At 33.5% G+C, this 18,614-nt stretch overlaps 5 protein-coding genes across 5 annotated transcripts; all 5 read right to left on the bottom strand.

Moving 5' to 3' along the window:
- Positions 1–45: 45 nt before the first annotated feature.
- LOC123988143 (odorant receptor 13a-like) lies at positions 46–4,449 on the bottom strand. The gene is made up of 11 exons (XM_046287172.1): positions 4,294–4,449; positions 4,112–4,215; positions 3,685–4,020; positions 3,296–3,571; positions 3,062–3,104; positions 1,987–2,204; positions 1,609–1,861; positions 1,427–1,530; positions 731–1,066; positions 186–461; positions 46–114 (listed from the first exon to the last, which is right to left on the bottom strand). The coding sequence occupies exons 1-11, from the start codon at positions 4,439–4,441 to the stop codon at positions 46–48; spliced, it is 2,163 nt and encodes a 720-aa protein (XP_046143128.1). The 5' UTR covers positions 4,442–4,449.
- A 1,220-nt stretch (positions 4,450–5,669) lies between these two features.
- LOC114874427 (odorant receptor Or2-like) lies at positions 5,670–7,610 on the bottom strand. Its single transcript, XM_029183677.2, has 6 exons — positions 7,416–7,610; positions 6,980–7,232; positions 6,806–6,909; positions 6,274–6,603; positions 5,847–6,122; positions 5,670–5,738 (listed from the first exon to the last, which is right to left on the bottom strand). The coding sequence occupies exons 1-6, from the start codon at positions 7,608–7,610 to the stop codon at positions 5,670–5,672; spliced, it is 1,227 nt and encodes a 408-aa protein (XP_029039510.2).
- A 638-nt stretch (positions 7,611–8,248) lies between these two features.
- On the bottom strand, positions 8,249–10,194 carry LOC114874426 (odorant receptor 13a-like). The gene is made up of 6 exons (XM_029183676.2): positions 10,003–10,194; positions 9,666–9,918; positions 9,376–9,479; positions 8,806–9,141; positions 8,427–8,702; positions 8,249–8,360 (listed from the first exon to the last, which is right to left on the bottom strand). The coding sequence occupies exons 1-6, from the start codon at positions 10,135–10,137 to the stop codon at positions 8,292–8,294; spliced, it is 1,173 nt and encodes a 390-aa protein (XP_029039509.2). The 5' UTR covers positions 10,138–10,194; the 3' UTR covers positions 8,249–8,291.
- Positions 10,195–10,415: 221 nt separating this feature from the next.
- LOC114874424 lies at positions 10,416–18,347 on the bottom strand. The gene is made up of 13 exons (XM_029183674.2): positions 18,153–18,347; positions 17,541–17,793; positions 17,371–17,474; positions 16,893–17,228; positions 16,391–16,663; positions 16,120–16,181; positions 13,824–14,016; positions 12,736–12,963; positions 12,393–12,645; positions 12,152–12,255; positions 11,601–11,936; positions 11,080–11,355; positions 10,416–10,940 (listed from the first exon to the last, which is right to left on the bottom strand). The coding sequence occupies exons 1-13, from the start codon at positions 18,345–18,347 to the stop codon at positions 10,884–10,886; spliced, it is 2,670 nt and encodes an 889-aa protein (XP_029039507.2). The 3' UTR covers positions 10,416–10,883.
- On the bottom strand, positions 14,030–15,770 carry LOC123988125 (odorant receptor 30a-like). Its single transcript, XM_046287060.1, has 5 exons — positions 15,223–15,770; positions 14,884–15,136; positions 14,723–14,826; positions 14,339–14,662; positions 14,030–14,107 (listed from the first exon to the last, which is right to left on the bottom strand). Exons 1-5 carry the CDS (start codon positions 15,415–15,417, stop codon positions 14,030–14,032), a joined length of 954 nt encoding a protein of 317 aa, XP_046143016.1. The 5' UTR covers positions 15,418–15,770.
- Positions 18,348–18,614: the final 267 nt, after the last annotated feature.

Below are 18,614 nucleotides of genomic sequence, written 5' to 3'. Positions count from 1 at the left end.
ATGATATCTTTTATATGCATTTAATAAAGATTAACAATTATGAAATTATGTATCTGTTGCATCGATTGAACCTTGTTTCAATAAAGTGAAATACGACATCGCTGTGCTCATGATCTGTGAAAAAGGAACGAGTAATTAAATTTTCATACTATCGTTCAACAGCTACGTTAATTGATTGTTATTACCCTAGTGTATGTTTCGAGCGATACAGCGAAAAATTGACAAGCAGTCACTTGACAGGCTTTTCTCGATCTCATGATGACAATTTGCAAATCTTTCCGTATAATTTTCCCAAACTTGTCCATTGGCAAGTATATCCATGGTGCTTCGTACGCTGCTACAGCAACCCTTAAACTTTCTCGTGTCATGGTGTCACAACTGTAAGTGAACATCCACAACTGACACATATTTGCCGATAAGAAGAATATTATAGAAATGCGCATTGGAATATTTAAATCCACCTGCAGAATATAATATTACAGGTGTATAATAAATAATTTTCTCAGCAAGGGTGAATTTCATAGTGAAAGCAACACTTTTTCGTATCCCTTAAACATTTAAAAAAGACATACACTCATTTAATCATTAAATTTTAAAACACTCAATTTTTTAAATAAGGCTTTATAATTATAAACCAAAATATTGAACTCACGATTGAGATATCAAATAAAAATTTAAGCAAAAATATTTGGAAAAAGTGGTACTTGTAATATTTAACATCTATACTGACCAAAAATAATTGATACCCTGCCAAACACACCAGCATGCTAAAAGTTAACACTTGCAAGAGCATAATCACTCTGAACACTTCATCCACTATTTTACAGAATTCGATGAGAATTTGATGCTGTCGAATGCATTCCCTAAATGCGGCTACACATACGTCCGATAAATATAACACATCCTTATTCGAATTTACATTATCTTCTTGCAGGCTTTTCACTTTGTGAATATTTGTCATTCTGTACTGCAATATACGAAATTGTCCAGCTGCATGCAGACACATGATAGAAAAGATATTGTCGAAACAGAGATAACTTACTCCAGATTGGTACAAACTCAATGCCTATGAGAAGATAAAGTAAAATTAATCTTATAACGAATTCTCATCGCAGTATATTTTCTATGAAACGGGAGTTCTTTTCGTTTACTAAGATTTCAAATGACTCGGAAGCTATCTCTAACACACGATACTTTGACATTACTTTGGAAATTAGAGTACTAGTGTTTTAGTTTCAAAGTAACTCCTGTTAGAGAATTTTAATTAACTTTGACCCCTGTGGAAGCAACCGGATATCCGGGCACCCATTGAAGCTTTAATATTTAAAACTTCTTTTTAAATGTGAATCGGCACGAGTGAGATTAAAAGAATTATCGCAAATTTTCATAAGAAAATAAAGAGACTATTATTAAAAATAGGCAATACCTGTATGATGTACGTTATTTCAAAATATGGCGTCTTGGACAATGGTAAATCGAGCCACATAGGAAAAATAAGCGCCCTATCTGATTCATTCTTTCCAACATTTGCTAAAATAAAATTGTATACAAGTTATTTCGTTGGAAGTTGAAGATCTGATTGTAAGAATTAAAAAATTGCGTCCTCACATATAGCTGGCCTGATACAATAACTGACAACCGTAAATTGTGAGAAGAATGAAAACGTACAGACGAGGTAAGTGCACATTTTCTTAACGCTAGCGACGATTCGCTTCTCATAGAAATCATAGTTCGAATGCCAGAAATTCTTTTGCATAAATCGGATCAATTGAAGAAACTTTTTCTTTTGAATGAACACTAAAAACAACTTGGAAAAATTCATGACTAAGCCCACGGCATTGCATGCGATAAAAGTGCTGATCTGCAATACATGTTACGACTTCTTCGTATAATAAATAATATTAATACAGTACACAATGTTTTCAAAAATCAAAAATTACTGAAAATTTGTATAAAATGATTAAAGAAAAATTTCAAATCACTTACGGTAAAATCAGCCCAACAAAAATAAAGACCTCTGATCTGAATTCCGAGACAAAATAGGACCGTGAAGGCGGTATAAATCACCGCAACACTCCTGAAACATTCCCTCACGCGATTCACTGCAAACCAGAAGCCAGTGATCTTCAGATAAAAAGTTGTCAAGCCGATAGAAACGTCTGTGGTGTATTTCAGTCTCATGATGAGGAGTACGAACGAGTACACTAGTTACAGACTTATATATGTACTTACATATGTACCGTATCTTCAATTATCGAACGTAATCGATATGTTATTGCATGTCTTTCATCAGGTAATTAACGTTCATTCGTACAACTTATACTTGGTACCGGTACATAATGTATTAAAAAAGAATAAAAGGAAAAGATACGTGGCATTGTGCTACACTGGTGACAGACTACTTTGTGAGGAATGTTTTATGCATGATTCGGATTGCTAGATTACTGAAGTCTCCATGTACTAAATAGTAGCCACGAGTTGGATGTATCTTTAGAGTAGAAATTTTGAATTGGAAAAATGATTGAGATATTTTTTATGCTAATGAAAGAGGAATATGATTTTTCGAAGTTATGTGTTTTGTTGAAGTAACCGGGTGAAGTAGAACTACCAGGGTTTGTAGCACTTTAGGTTTCTTACAGTGCACACGGTCTTCTAACACCTTCGCTGCTAGGTTAAACGAGAGCACTAAAATATTACCAATAATATAAAATAGCAACTTGAAGAATTGTATTAAAGGATTAATGTCTAATATCTTGAGTAACTCGTTTTATCTTGTGTCTGACTATATACGGACATTTCTACTGTGGCAGTCAACATCAGTGGTTTATTCAACTTACAGTTCAATGGTTTGTATTATATTTCCAATAACCATATTATTATATAAATGTGGTGCATATAAGGAGAAGAGATAATCAAAATCGTAAGTACCCGTGACATCCATGTATGCTAGACATCAGTGTGCTACAAAAACATTACCATTTTCTTTCTAATATTATAGTATTATAATATTATATATTTATCAGATAGTAATTATCACAGAATTATGCATCGTTCATTGTACTTTGTCTCAATAACGTAAAGTACGACATCGATGTGGTGATTATCTGTAATACACAAAGCGAAGAAGTACTTCCTAAAATATTTAATTAGTAGGGTAGATAAACACATATCATTGTTAAATTTTCTAAGGCAATCTAGGAATCTAAAGTAAAATGTAAAGTTACATAAAATGAAAGGGTATAAGCAACATCGGTTTACGTAGAATTAATTCTTAATTAATTTCCAAAATAATTACCTTGGTGTATGTTTCAAGGGATATAGGAAAGAATCGAAAGGCAGTGACATGACAGGCTCGTGACGACATCATGATGACAAGCTGCAGATCTTTTCGTAACATTTTTCCGAACTTATCCATGGACACGTCTGTCCATGGTGATGCATACACTGCTAGAGTAACACCGACACTTTCTTGGGTGATAGTAGCGCAACTGTATGTGAACATCCATAATTGCAACATATTCGACACTAACAAAGATGAAAACAAAATGCGCATTGAAAGATTCAAAGTCACCTGTAAAACATGATATTATTACTTACAAAGTTCTACAAAAAATTGTAATTAGATCTGTATTTCTAAGACAGATAAAGAAAAACTCTTAACAGGTTTTTGGGATATATACTAACCAAAAATAATTGATATCCAACCAAACACACCAATATGCTAAATATTAACACTTGCAAAAGCATAATTACTCTGAACACTTCATCCATCAATTTGCAGAATTCAATGAGAGCCTGATGTTGTCGAATGCAATCTTTTAACGTTGCTAAGCATACATCCGACAAATATAACATATTCTGATTTGGATCTTTAATATCTTGATGAGCGTTCGTCGCTTTATGGATATTGGCCATTCTGTACTGTAATATACGAAATTGACCAGATACGTGTAGACACATGATGCAGAGGATATTATCGAAACAGAGGTAGCTCATAACAGATTGGAATAAAGTGAAAGTCTACGAACAGAGAAAATTAAATATTTGTAAATGGGATTCATTATGTACAATGCAAACAATTTTTATCTTTGTAATATTAAATTATCAGTACCTGTACGACGTACTCAATTTCAAAATACGGCGTGTCATTCCATGGCTCATCTAACCACATAGGAAAAATGAGCACCCTCTCTGATGCATTTCTTCCAATATTTACTAAAATAAAATTGCACACAATTTACTATTCGTTCGAACAAGTCTAATTAAGTGATATTTTAAAAATTAAGTACTTACTTATGGCTGGCTTCAGAATTAAACAAAGAAGCGAAACTTCGGAGAAAAATGAAAAGAAGCACACAAAGAAAATGCACTTCGTCTTCACATCGGTAAGGATTTGTTCCTCATCGATATTATAATTAGAATGCCAGAAATTCATCTGCATAAATCTGATCAATTTAAAAAATTTCTTTTTCTGAATGAGCACTAAAAATAATTTGAAGAGACTCATGAATAGGCCCACAATACTGCACGCGATAGAAGTACTGATCTGTAATCATAAATATTACTTGATTTGATGAAAAATATTCGAAATAATTCTGAATGTTTCACGCACAAAAGTGACAGAATATCACTTACGGTAGGATCTTCCCAACAAAAGTAAAGACCTCTGAACTGAAGCCATATGGTGAAGATGATCGAGACAAGGGAATAAATTACCACAGAATTTCTGAAACATCCCTCTGTACGATTAACTGCAAACCATATACCTGTAATCTTCAGACAGAAGATGGCTGAAGTAATAGAAACGTCAGTGGTGTGTTTCAACCCCATAATGAAAAATTTGAACGATCGAATGCACTCGTTTTAAACTTATATACGTGCACGTTGCACAAATTATAAAAATGCAACGAATGCAATCAATACAATATCGTATGTCTTTCATCTATACATCCTCAATTATACTTCGTTTGTACTTGCTCTCAATACTACTATGTAGGAAAAAAGGATGAAGGAACAAATTTCATGCCATTATGTTACATTTGTAATAATCATGCTGGAGGTAAGGTTCGTGATCGATGATTTATGCATGATCCAAGTTACGGTATTGCAGAATTCTCAATGTACTAAATAGAAGCCACATGCTGGATAGATCTTTGTAAAATAGAAGTTTAGTATTAAAAAATAATTGCGACGACTGTTATGCTAATGAAAGGGGAATACCGTTTTTTGAAACAAAGTGCTTTGCTGGTAGGGTGCTGTACTCGTTCTGCAGTAAAATGTGATAGTTCAAAGTAAAGCACTACTTCGAGGATTTGTTATTCTTCAGGTTTCTTAGAGCTATGTTGCATGCTGTGTTTGGACATATTCATTACCGTAATAGTTATCGGCGAGAACACCGGGAATTTAATTCATTTAAATAATTAAGAAATGGATACACCAGGATTCATCTCATCGTATGTCTGTTCATATATGAATATTTCTACGTATGATAATTGGAATGCACCTTATGAATGTACCGTATTTTATTCGTTTTGTTAGACATTGATATAGTATATAAATTGTTGCTTCTGTTGTCATATTAAAGTCATATTGCTCTTAAATGTAAGAGAATTGTATTTCTTTTACACGGTATTTTAGCACGTATTTATTCGTTGTTAATGTTTATAAAATTATGTATCTGCTGCATCGATTGTCCTTTGTTTCAATAACGTGAAATACGACATTGAGGTGCTCATTATCTGTAAGATAAAAAGTAAATTGAAATTAAATTGATGTCAGAAATTAATAGATATTGATAAACATATAAGGTGCATTCCTTAACAAATGAATTAATTGAATGTCATTACACTAGTATATGTTTCAATGGAAATGGGAAAGAATCGACATGCAGTCATATGACAGCCTCGTCTCGATCTCATGATGACGAGTTGCAAATCTTTTCTAATCATTTTTCCATATTTGTCTGTTGGCAGGTGCGTCCATGGTGCACCATACACCGCTACAGCAACATTTAAACTTTCACGGGTCATAGTATCGCAGCTGTATGTGAACATCCACAATTGACACATGTTCGCTGATAAGAAAGAAGTTAAAGTAACACGCATGGAAGGATTCAAATCCACCTGCAGAATATAGAATTAATACAGGTATAACAATGTTTCAACCATTTTTCTGTACAGAGAATAGTAAATTATTTGTTCAATAATAAAAATCAATTAAAGCATATATACAAGATGTAAAAAAGAAGTCAAATGAAGATATTTATATACTGACCAAAAATATTTGGTATCCAACCAAGCACACTAACATGCTAAACATTATCACTTGTCCGAGTACAATAACACTAAACACTTCTTCAAGTAACGCGCAGAATTCAATGAGAGCTTGATGTTGTCGAATGCAATTCCTAAATGCTATAAAACATTCGTCCGAGAAATATGATACATCCTTGCTAAAATTATTTTGATTATTATTTCTTACTATGTGGATATTTGTCATTTTATATTGTAATACACGAAACTGGCCAGCTGCATGCAGACACATAATGCAAAATATATTGTCGAAACAAAGGTATGCCACGTCAGATTGGTACAAGCTCAAGGCCTATAAATACACAAAATCAGATTATTAATTTATAATAAATTTGCCATTCGACTTTTTTTAATTAATCATAAAAAATCATATAATTATAATGAAAGTTTCATTCAGAAATTATGGATACTTTAATAGTTAAAGGAAAAAAAAACAAAAGCAATTTGCATTAATATTTGCTTTTTAAGTATACTAATAAAAAAATTTGTCACACCTGCAGCAAGTATGTTATTTCAAAGTATGGAGTCGTCGATAATGGCAGATCGAGCCACATTTGAAATATAAGCACCCTGTCTGATGCATTTCTTCCAATATTTACTAGAACCAAATCATAAAGAATTTATCTTTCATTAAAAATCAAGTTGAAAAGTGGAAAATGAATATTTACCTACAGCAGGTCTTATAGTATAACAAAACAATGTAAACTGAGAGAAAAATGAAAACACGCAGACGAAATATATGCACGTTCGCTTTGCACTGTCGAAGATCTGCTTCTCCTGGGGATCATAGTTCGAATGCCAGAAATTCTTCTGCATAAGCTCGATCAATTGAAAAAACTTTTCCTTCTGAACGAACAGTAAACCGAACTTGACCATATTTATGGCTAAACCCAAGGAATTGCATCCAATGTAAGTGCATATCTGTAATTACAACAAAAGCTGCAACATTCATTCTTAAATTCAAAGTATAAAATTTTAAAAATGAAAAAATTACGTGTCTCAGGATGTCGACGCTTAAAATTCTGTATAATTAAATAATTAATAAAGGAAAAGAGATAAAAAACTTTAAACCGAGAGCTAAAATTTAAAAATTAATTTACTCACGGTAAAATCACCCCAGCAGAAGTAAAGACCCCTCATCTGGATCCACAGACAAAAAAGTACCATCAAGATGGTATAAATCATCATGAAGCTTCTGATACATTCTTCTACGCGATTAAAAGCAAACCAGAAGCCGATCACCTTCAGATAGAAGATTGCCAAGCTAACGGCAACGTCTTTGGTGTATTTCAATCTCATAGTGGCAAGATCGAACGATCGACAGCGACCATTTGAGACTTGTACATATACCGTCGCGTCGCATTAATTATCAAAACGAAACGAATGGAATCGATACAACGTTTCGTGTCTTTCATCTACAAATGGTCAGTTAATGACCATTCCATTATTCGTGTATTATGTAGAAGAAAGGAAAAAGATGCGTGCCATTATGATACATATGCATATTGGTGATGACCATGCAGTTTGTAAGGTACGTGATCAATGGTTTATGCATGGGCTATACCGTAGAATTACGGAACCCTTGCTACACTAAATAGTAGCTACGAACCGGATACAATATTGTAGAGTGGAAATTTAGAGTTTAAAAAGTAGGGACACTGTTTCACATGATGATAGAAGAGGAATATGAACTTCCTGACCATATGGTGTTTCTGCTGTAGTCAGTCAACGGTGAAACATGGGGAAGTGAGGTGACCGGATGAATCATGATCAAGGTGTAAGTTTGACTTGAATTCTATGTATCTACAAAATTAATTGTATATTAGTATTAAAAAATTTTTCGAAGAAAAATGGAAAATGTGTTTCTGGAGTGCTGCAAGGGAATTATACATAATTATTAAACGTCATTAACAGTTTATATTCCATGCCAATTATACATATAGTATTTTATTCATTTACAAGCAATTATCGGTTACGAAATTATGTATTTGCTGTATCCAATGTATTTTGTCTCAATATCGTGAAATAGGACATTGCGGTGCTCATTATCTGTAAGATACAAAGGAAAATTTAATCGATTAAAGATATATTGTATAATGAAATTAATTCAATTACCTTAGTAAATGTTTCAAGGGAAATAGGAAAAAATCGCCAAGCATTGATGTGACAGGCTCGTGATGACCTCATAATGACAAACTGCACATCTTTTCGTATCATTTTTCCAAATTTATCCATGGACAGATCCGTCCATGGGGATGCATACGCTGCTGGATTAACACTTACGCTTGCATGCGTCATGCTACTGCAACTGTATGTGAATATCCAAAGTTGACATATATTCGTCACTAACAAAGATGCGAAAGAAATGCGCATTGGAAGATTCAACGTCTCCTGTAGGGTATAACATTATTATGGTGCACCTTGTTTCAAGAAAAAACTTCTAATCAAATTTATTTAAATGAAACCATAAAAGGTTTTCAGGATGTATACTAACCAAAAATGTTTGATATCCAGTCAAACACATTAACATGCTAAAAATTAACACTTGCATAAGCATAATCTCTCTGAACACTTCATCGACCAATTTGCAGAAATCAATGAGGGCTTGATGTTGCCGAATGCAATCTCTAAACGCGCCTAAACAAATCTCCGATAAATACAACACGTTTTTATTTACATTTTTACTATCTTCAGGTGTATTTTGCACTTCGTGAATATTGGTCATCCTGTACTGTAATATGCGAAATTGACCAGCTGCGTGCAGACACATGATGCAGAAGATATTGTCGAAACAAAGGAAACTAATGCCAGCCTGGAATGAGCTGAAAGCCTATGGACACACAGTATCAGATATTTCAAAAACAATTTAATGAAGCTTTAAAATTAATTTTGCGTACAGAACAAATTCTTTTTGTGTCGAGATATTTTTAATTTAATTACAACGGATTAAATAATCATTGATTTGATTTACTATAGTTGGAGTACTCGTTCACTACTATAGTTAACAATGATGCTGCATCAACATTTAGATTTCAAAGACTACTTTTAGAAAAATTACCACTACCTGTATCACATACTCTATTTCAAAGTACGGCGTCTCATTCCATGATTCATCTAACCACATGGGAAAAATAAGCGTCCTATCTGATGCATTCTTTCCAATATTAACTGAAATATAATTGTACATAATTTGCTCATTAAACGTCGGATATCCTGTTCGTAACATGTGTTTCAGAATATAGTTTCAATTTTGTCCAAATAAAGAAAAATGATACCCATGTAAACTATTTTAAAACTTACGTAAATAAAATTGTAATTTTTCTGAAATTTACAATGTTAGAATTGAATACTCACGTACAGCAGGTCTGAAAATGTAACAGACAACCGTAAATTGCGTTAAGGATGAAAACGTACAAATAAAGTAAATGCAGATTTTCTTCACATTAGCGAGAAGTTGTTCCTCGTAAATACCATAATTCGAATGCCAAAAATTCGTCTGCATAAACTCGATCAATTGAAGAAACTTCCTTTTCTGAATAAACACTGAACAAAACTTGAGGAAGCATAGGGCTAAGCCCACTATATTACACACGAACGAAGTGCTTATCTAGAATAAGAAAAACACAAAACAGATGTAAGAAAATTGGAAATATTATTATGAAACCCAAAAACAACATTTTATATCACTTACAGTAGGATCATCCCAACAAACGTAAAGACCTCTGAACTGAAACGCTGCAACCAACATCAGTGAGATTATGGAATAAATCACCATAAAATTTCTGAAATATTTCTCTGCACGGTTAACTGCGAACCATACACCCATCAGCTTTAAATAGAAGATAGCTGAAATAATCGAAATATCTGTTGACTGTTTCAACCACATGATGAGGAAATCGAACGATCGAATATACTTGTTTCAAACTTATATATGTACATACCCTACCAATTATAAAAACGCAACGAATGGAATCGATACAAGGGAGCATGTCTATAATCTATAAATCCTCAATAAATCTTCGTTTGTACTTGCTGCTGCTACTATTCTGTAGGAAAAAAGGATAAAGGGACGAGTTGCATGTCATTATTTATGCATAGTCGAAGCTACGCTATTAGAGAATTTTCGATGTACTAAATAGTAGCTACATGCTGGGTAGATGACTGTAGGGGAGGGATTTAGTATTGAAAGAATGTCTGAAGCGATCATGTCAATGGGGTGGAATATGATTTTTTTGGAACAAAGTGTTTTTTTAATGGGGTGTTGTGCTTGTTCTACAGTAGAATATGATTGTTTGAAGTAACTGGATGGATTTTTAGTATCCAATTATCTAATGGTGCAGGGAAGGGATGATAATCAAAAACGTAGTAAGTACCTGTAACACCCACGTGTGTTTGAAAATTATATAGATACTTAAATATTTTTTGGGTATACCGTATTTTATTCATTTTGCTAGACATAAGTGAGCTATACAAACATTAGCATTTCCCGTCTAATATTATAATTAGATCTTACTGCTTCTTTACACGATATCTTTGCATCTATTTAACAAGTACCTACTAATAAATACAGAATTATGTATCCATACTTTGTCTCAATATCGTTAAATACGACATCGAGGTACTGATTATCTGTAAGATGTAAGACAAAAACATTGATTTAATTCTTGGAATATATAATTAAACACCACGGTTCGAAAAACATTTTGTGTTGTCCAAGTTTCTAAGAAAATAAAAGATAAGAGATGTACAATTAGAACAATTTAATTACCTTGGTATATGTTTCAAGGGAAATAGGAAAAAATCGCCAAGCATTGATGTGACAGGCTTGTGACGACCTCATAATGACAAATTGCACATCTTTTCGTATCATTTTCCCATATTTATCCATAGACAGATGTATCCATGGGGATGCATACACAGCTGCAGTAACGCTTATACTTTCATTTGACATCGTATTGCAACTGTATGTGAATACCCACAATTGACACATACCTGTCATTAAAAGAGATACGAAAGAAACGCGTACTGAAAGATTCAAGCCCTCCTGTGGAATATAACATTACTGTAACCGAATTCTACAGCAAATTGCAGTTGGATGCGTGCGTTTCAAAATACAAGACGAAACCCTTAATTAACCCTTGAACAGCGGAGCCTGGATTAATCGTGACTCAAACTTACTTAATATGAAGTAGAAAGATAAATTAATATTCGGACGATCTCCATGGTCCGCCGTTTAAAGATTAAATTATTTTAATGAAACTGTAAGGGATTCTCAGGATGTATACTAACCAAGAGTAATTGATATCCAGTTAAACACACTAAGATGCTAAATATAAACACTTGCAGAAGCATAATGATTCTGAACACTTCATCCACTACTTGGCAGAATGCAAGGAGGTTTTGATGTTGCCGAATACAATCTCTAAAAGCGGCTGAACAAACATCCGACAAACACAGCACACTTCTATTTGCATTTTTACTATCTTGAAGTGTTTCTTTTACTTTGTGAATATTTATTATTCTGTATTGCAAGATGCGAAATTGACCGGCCGCGTGCAGACACATTATACAAAAGATATTGTCGAAACAAAGGTAACTGACGCAGCCTTGGAACGTAATCAAAATCTGTGAACAGACAAAATTAAATATTTTGTAAAGAATGCTAATATAACTGCAATTAGAAAATTAGTTTAGCATGGAGATTAAATTTATCACAATAAAATTTATACGAAGCGATAATTCCTGATGAAAGGCAATGTCTATTAACTGTGCAAAGATTTCAGATGCCTTGGGACCAACAGTTGCTTATTAAATAACATCCTTCAAGAAACTGCTACTACCTGTATCACGTACTCTATTTCATAATACGGCGTCTTATTCCATGATTCATCTAACCACATGGGAAAAATAAGCATCCTCTCTGATACATCTTTCCCAATATTTACTAAAACAAAATTATACACAATTTACTTGTCATTATTTCAATTTCCTACTAAAAAACGATTGTTAATTTTTCGCAAATTTTTAATGTCATAATTAGTAAATTTTAATTGAATGATGTTCGAGAAATTAGGTACTTACTTATAGCAGGTTTCAAGACGTAACAGACAAGCGTTAATTGAGAGAAAAATGTAAAGAAGCAGACGAAATAAATGCACATTTTTCTCACATTAGCGAGGATTTCTTCCTCGTTGATGTCATAACCGGAGTGCCAAAAATTCGTCTGCATAAACTCGATCAATTGAAGAAACTTCCTTCTCTGAATGAACACTAAACAAAACTTGAAGAGGCATAGGGTCAGAGCCACAGCTTGGCATGCGAAAGAAGTAATTAACTATAATCAGGAAAACACGGAGAACCATTTTTTTACCATAAATCTTGGATACTATCTCAAAACTCGAAAACAAAATTGTATATTACTTACAGTAGTATCCTCCCAACAAAAGTAAATACCTCTGAACTGAAGCGATATAATGATGACGATTGAGATGAAGGAACATATCGCCATAGAATTTCTGAAACATTTCTCCATGCGATTAACTGCAAACCAGATACCCATCACCTTCAAATAAAAGATAGCTGAATTAATAGAAATATCTGTGATGTGTTTCGACTCCATGATAAGAAATTCAAACGATCCAATGTCGTTTGTCTTATATATGCACACATCCTACTAATTATAAGAATATAACAAACGGAATCACTACATTGTTACATGCCTTTGATGTACAAATCTTCAGTAAACCTTTCTATGTATAGGTAATACTTGATGCTGCTGCTATTCTGTAGGGAAAAAAGGATGAAGGGAGGAGTTGCGTGCTACTATGTTACATTCATAATAATCATGCTGTTTGCGAGGTTCCTGATCGATGCTTTATGTATGATTCAGGCTACGGTATTAGAGAATTTTCAATGCACTAAATAGTGGCTACGTGCTGGATGGAACTTTGTAGGGTAGAGAGTTAGTATTGAAGAAATGATTGAAACGATCATGTTGATGAGAGGGGAATATGATTTTTAGTTGCAAAGTATTTTGCTGATGGAGCGCTGTGATTGTTCTACGATGACATGTAGTGATTTAAAGTGATTAGATGAATTATGAATACGATACGTCGGTATATCAATGTTAATGCAAGCTTGATTTGAATTTTCTAATAGAAAATTTTCCAAATTTTACCGAAAACTTCGAAAAAATGCCATGACATGAAACGACGATTAAATACCAAACAATTTGATTTTGAAGAAATATAACTATTTTTCTTTCGTAGTACCGTTTTTATCATGCAACAGATACGAACAATTCATTTACATTCTGTTCAACAACCATGCACTGTTTTCTGTGCAGAGCATGCAGAATATTACAATATTATTGTACAAATACTACGAACTAATAGCATCCTGGGTTTGTTGTAACAGTGTAAAGTAAGATGCAGCTGTAGTTAAAACCTGCAACAAAGGAACGCGAGTATTTGTTATTTTCCATATTGTAATGCAGCAAAGCGTTTCTATTACCTTCGTGTAGGTTTCCAAAGACACCATGAAGAATCCACAACCTGTGAGGCAGCAAGGTACATTAGACCTCATGATGACCATTACCAAATCTTTCTTTATCTTCTGTCCATTTTCACTTATGGGTAAAAGAAGCCACGGTCCAAAATATGCGGCCGGGGCTAATTTCATACTTTCTCGAATGATGCGGTCACAACTGTACGAGAACATCAGTAATTGACAGGTAGTCGCCATGAAGTGGAAGAAAAAGATAAGTCGTCTGAGTGGCAGATCTGCCTGTAGAATAGCTGAATAAATGGATTGCAAATTATATAAAGTTGGAATTTAGATGCAGAAATTTAACACCAATCATCTTGAAAATTACCGATTTATAGGAAAATTAATAATCTGTCAAAGTATAAAAACTCATTAACAATAAAAGAAAATATTATCGATAAATGTAATAGAATTTAAAGCAACTGGATTGCAATTTTTGTACAATTTTGTTGATAATATGATTGTTCCAGGTGTATACCAACCAGAAGCATTTGATACCCATCAAGACAAATTAACAAACTGAATGCCATGACTTGTACGAGTAGAATCAGACTGAATACTTCCTCAAGCTGATCGCAAAACGCGATGAGTGTTTGGTGCTGTCGAATACATCCTTTAAAGGTACCATAAGAATCGTTTAAAACTTTCGAGCAATTATTCTCCGAATTATTTTCATGGGTTACAATATATTTGCTCGATAATCTATATTGCAATATTTTAAACTGTCCAGCCAGATGTAGGCTCAGGATGCATAATATATTGTCGAAACAAAAATATGCCAACCCAATGTGATACACGCATAAAGCCTATAAAAATACATATTCTGAAAACTAAATTATCGAAATAACATTAATGACAATAGGTACCTCGATAATGAAAAAGATTTCAAAATACGGTGTCATGGTTACTGGCAAATCAATCCACATACCGAACGGAAGTTCTCTCTCAGATTCGTTCTTTCCGATGTTTGCTGATATAAAAACGTAAATAATTCTTCGTAAAGTGTGTCGATTGCAATATGACTTACCAATAATTGGTGTACCGATGTAGGAGATAACAGTGATTTCGGTAAAGAAAATAAAGATACAAATGAAAAAAGTGCATTGGCGTTTGCAACTGGCCAACACCGATGCTTCGTATTCGTCATAATCAGCATGCAGAAAGTTTTTTTGCAGGTATGCAATTAGATAAAAGAATTTATTTCTGTGTACAAGTATAACGAGCATCTTAAACAGAGGCACTGTGAGTGATAAGAGGTTGCAGGTATCGAAAAGACAAGCCTACGAACAAAAGAAAGCAACATATATTTTTGAATGCGAATTACTAATTTTGTAAATTAATTATATAACTTGGTTACTAAACTGACCTCAAAATTTTCGCGGGTGTAGTACAAATCCGTAACCAGAATCCATATTCCGTAAAAGTTCGCGGAAATGCTATAAAGTAACGCGACGTTCCTTAGTACTTGTTCACTTCGATTGTTAACAAACCAAAATCCTATAAATTTCATAAAAAACGACGTGAAAGCGATGGAAACGTCGTCGTCTGGTAAAATAGTCATACCGAGCTTCTAATCACTAAGTGATAACGTTTCGATGTCAAAGCTTTACAAGAAACTTCTGATCGATTTTTAAAGTGTATCAGTTGCTTTGATGTATTGGCATCTGTTTCCTTCTTACAATCGGTACAAAGTTATTTGATGAAACGAAAAAGAAAAGGGGATGAATCACGAAGCTATCGATTTTATTTGAATCGATGAATTATGCATGATCTTAAGATTGAGACTCTATGTGAAAGTTAACAACGATCAACAGCTGCGCTGCTACTTTGCATGGGAGATATTTAGTCTGTTGAATGAACAATGAAAGTTCGCTGTAATTTGAACGGGAAATAGTGAAGAAATGGAGACTGATTCGAGGGGATCTAGTGGTTTCCGGACGTGCTGATTCCAGTGCTACCTAACGTGCCATAGGACATTTATAACAATATTACAATTATTACAAAATGTTATTAGTTCGTGAATTATTTGCGAAAGTGAGATTAACTTGTAACGTAGCAGAGGAAGACTCTTCAAGGTATCAAATTTTCTTTCAATAATATAATTGTGGCAGTGAGAATAGTGAAAATTTTCTTAATGGACGTTTTCATTTTGTTTGACAGCCCCGTTTTTACAATGACTTGTTGCACTAATAACTTTGGAGGAAGAAAGTACGTACTATTTTATGTGCAAAGCATGCACAAATTTACAAATATGCGATACTACGAACTATTAACATCCTCGCTTTGTTGCAACAGTGTAAAGTATGATGCTGCAGTGGTCAAAACCTGCAACGGACAAACAAGGAGATTCAACTTTATGCAGACGTATGCAACAAATTGGTAAGTATTTAGTAAAATTTCGAATCACTTTAATCAATTATACAAATCTAGTATCAGTACAGAATAATATTTGAAACTTAGCGATACAATATTCTTTATTATCAGTAACGTATAAAAGACAGAAACGTCGGGTCGTTGCGTTATAATTACAATACCTTAGTGTAGGTTTCCAATGACACCATGAAGAATTTGCAAGCTGTAAGACAGCATGGTGTATGAGATCTCATAATGACCATTACCAAATCTTTCCTCAATTTTTGTACATTTTCATTCATTGGTAAAAGAAGCCACGGTCCAGAGTATACTGCAGGAGCCAACTTTCGGCTTTCTTGAATGATACAGTCGCAACTGTACGTGAACATCAGTAATTGACACACGGTACCCATCAAATGGAAGAAGAAAATAATTTTTCTGTGAGGCACATCTGCCTGTAGAACAACTAAATTAATAGATCGTAAAGGTTTTAAAGTTGACAATTGAGTGCAATATACATATATACCCAGCTTTCGAATTAGTAAAAGAAAAACAAACATGCAAATGAATTTTATTTCTAATAAATTAATAAAAATGTGAAATTCTTAATAGAATGGTGTAGATTACTATTGAATTACGTGTAGTGAAATTATTTAAAAATTAAAAATATGTATATATACTAACCACAAGTATCTGATACCCATCAAGACAAATTAATAAACTAAATGTGATTACTTGTACAAGTACGATCAGATTAAATATTTCTTCAATTTGATCGCAATACGCGATGAGTATTTGATGCTGTCGAATATAGCTTTTAAAAGTAGCACAACAATCATTTATAAATTTCAAAGAATTCTTCTCTAATTTTAAGTTCGACTTCTCTTGGTGCTTTATAACACATTTGTTTGATACCCTGTACTGCAATATTTGAAACTGCCCAGCCAAGTGTATATTCATGATACATAAGAAATTATCGAAGCAAAAATAAGTCAATCCAATATGGTACACGCACAAAACCTATAGAAATATACCTTTTAAGACGAAGAAAGTTTTTATGCTTTTAAGTCAAAAAACATCAAAAGAAGAAAACTTTAATAACTATTTGAACAGAAATGTGATATCTTGGAATTGTTGTTAATTGTTGTATGTAAAGTATTACCTGTATCACGAAAGCGATTTCATAATATGGTGTTATGGATAATGGTAGATCCACCCACATATTGAACGGAAGTGTCCTATCAGATTCGTTCCTTCCGATATTCACTGAAATAAAAATGGGAAAAATTTTTTCTCTATCGGAACAAGTGTTCCACTTGCAATACGACTTACCAATAACTGGAGTGACAATGTAGGAGAAAACAGTCCCTTCGGTTAAGAAAATAAAGAAACAAATGAAGAAGGTGCATTTACGTTTGCAACTGGCCAACACCGATGTTTCGTATTTGTCATAATTTGCATGCAGAAAATTTCGCTCCAAATATGTGATTAAATGAAAGAATTTCTTTTTGTGCACAAGCAGAACGAGTATCTTAAACATTGGCACTGTCAGCGACAAAATGTTGCATGCATTATAAAGACAAGCCTACGGACAAAGAGGGAACATTACCCAGCATTAAATGTTTTTACTAATTATTTAAACTGTAAATTCATAATGACAACTTTACAGATTTTTCAATAATGTTCCGAACTATGTGTATTAAAAATTACTTGACACGTTTGGATGTGTAATGAAAATTAATGATGTTATTATTACATTCGCGAATTAAAATTAATTCAAATTATCATTATCCAATGTGATAATTATAAAAACCTAATAATTAACTACACAACACACAATATAATATATCACTGGGTGATACATCTTTCAAAAGCACAAATTTCCAAATATTTAACATACGAGTTGACAGTTTAAATGAATCATTCGTACTAGACTAAACTCACCCCAAAATCTTCCCGGGAGTGATAGAAATCCATAGTCTGAACCCACAAGGAGAAAAGAATCGCGAACATGGTATAAAACAATGTGACATCTCTGAGCCGTTGTTCACTGCGATTGGCAGCAAGCCAAAATCCTATGAGTTTCATAAAAAACGACGTGAAAGCGATGGAGACGTCGTCGACTCGTAAAATAGTCATACCGAGCTTCTAATCACTAGATGATAACGATCTAATATCAAAGTTCTGCTAGACACTGGGTACCAACTATTACAGCGTGCCCAGAACGATCAGTCTCTTTGATATATTGCCATCTGTGCTTTCTACTTATCCTTATTACAGTCTGTGCATAGTTATTCGAAACGACGAAAGAAAAGCGGAGTGAATAGAGAAATGATCGACTTCATTTGTGAAGTAATGGAAGGAATCGATGAGCTATGCATGATCCCGAGATGAGGCTAATGCTAT

This window comes from Osmia bicornis, chromosome 9 (assembly GCF_907164935.1).
Source record: "Osmia bicornis bicornis chromosome 9, iOsmBic2.1, whole genome shotgun sequence".
NCBI lineage: Eukaryota > Metazoa > Arthropoda > Insecta > Hymenoptera > Megachilidae > Osmia > Osmia bicornis.
Note: the sequence above shows the minus strand (reverse complement) of the source record. Positions and strands in the feature narration are given on the sequence as shown.

Excerpts from the sequence above, each read along its gene's own strand:
- LOC123988125 (XM_046287060.1), bottom strand. The coding sequence starts at position 15,417 with ATGACTATTTTACCAGACGACGACGTTTCCATCGCTTTCACGTCGTTT. Across the intron at positions 15,137-15,222 it reads ACACCCGCGAAAATTTTGAG|GCTTGTCTTTTCGATACCTG; the intron begins GTCAGTTTAGTA and ends TTTTGTTCGTAG. Across the intron at positions 14,663-14,722 it reads AAATCTTTTTCATTATCGAG|GCTTTATGCGTGTATCACAT; the intron begins GTACCTATTGTC and ends GTATTTTTATAG.
- LOC114874427 (XM_029183677.2), bottom strand. The coding sequence starts at position 7,610 with ATGAGATTGAAATACACCAAAGACGTTGCCGTTAGCTTGGCAATCTTC. Across the intron at positions 7,233-7,415 it reads TCTGCTGGGGTGATTTTACC|ATATGCACTTACATTGGATG; the intron begins GTGAGTAAATTA and ends TTGTAATTACAG. Across the intron at positions 6,910-6,979 it reads TACTATAAGACCTGCTGTAG|TAAATATTGGAAGAAATGCA; the intron begins GTAAATATTCAT and ends ATTTGGTTCTAG.
- LOC114874424 (XM_029183674.2), bottom strand. The coding sequence starts at position 18,347 with ATGACTATTTTACGAGTCGACGACGTCTCCATCGCTTTCACGTCGTTT. Across the intron at positions 16,664-16,892 it reads ATGGGTATCAGATACTTGTG|GCAGATGTGCCTCACAGAAA; the intron begins GTTAGTATATAT and ends GTTGTTCTACAG. Across the intron at positions 10,941-11,079 it reads CCCTTGAAACATATACCAAG|ATAATCAGTACCTCGATGTC; the intron begins GTAATTAAATTG and ends TACATCTTACAG.
- LOC123988143 (XM_046287172.1), bottom strand. The coding sequence starts at position 4,441 with ATGCAGATGAATTTCTGGCATTCTAATTATAATATCGATGAGGAACAA. Across the intron at positions 4,216-4,293 it reads AATTCTGAAGCCAGCCATAA|TAAATATTGGAAGAAATGCA; the intron begins GTAAGTACTTAA and ends ATTTTATTTTAG. Across the intron at positions 3,105-3,295 it reads CCCTTGAAACATACACCAAG|ATAATCACCACATCGATGTC; the intron begins GTAATTATTTTG and ends TGTGTATTACAG.
- LOC114874426 (XM_029183676.2), bottom strand. The coding sequence starts at position 10,137 with ATGGGTGTATGGTTCGCAGTTAACCGTGCAGAGAAATATTTCAGAAAT. Across the intron at positions 9,480-9,665 it reads CATTTTCAGACCTGCTGTAC|TTAATATTGGAAAGAATGCA; the intron begins GTGAGTATTCAA and ends ATTATATTTCAG. Across the intron at positions 8,361-8,426 it reads CCCTTGAAACATTTACTAAG|ATAATGAGCACCGCAATGTC; the intron begins GTAATTGAATTA and ends TGTATCTTACAG.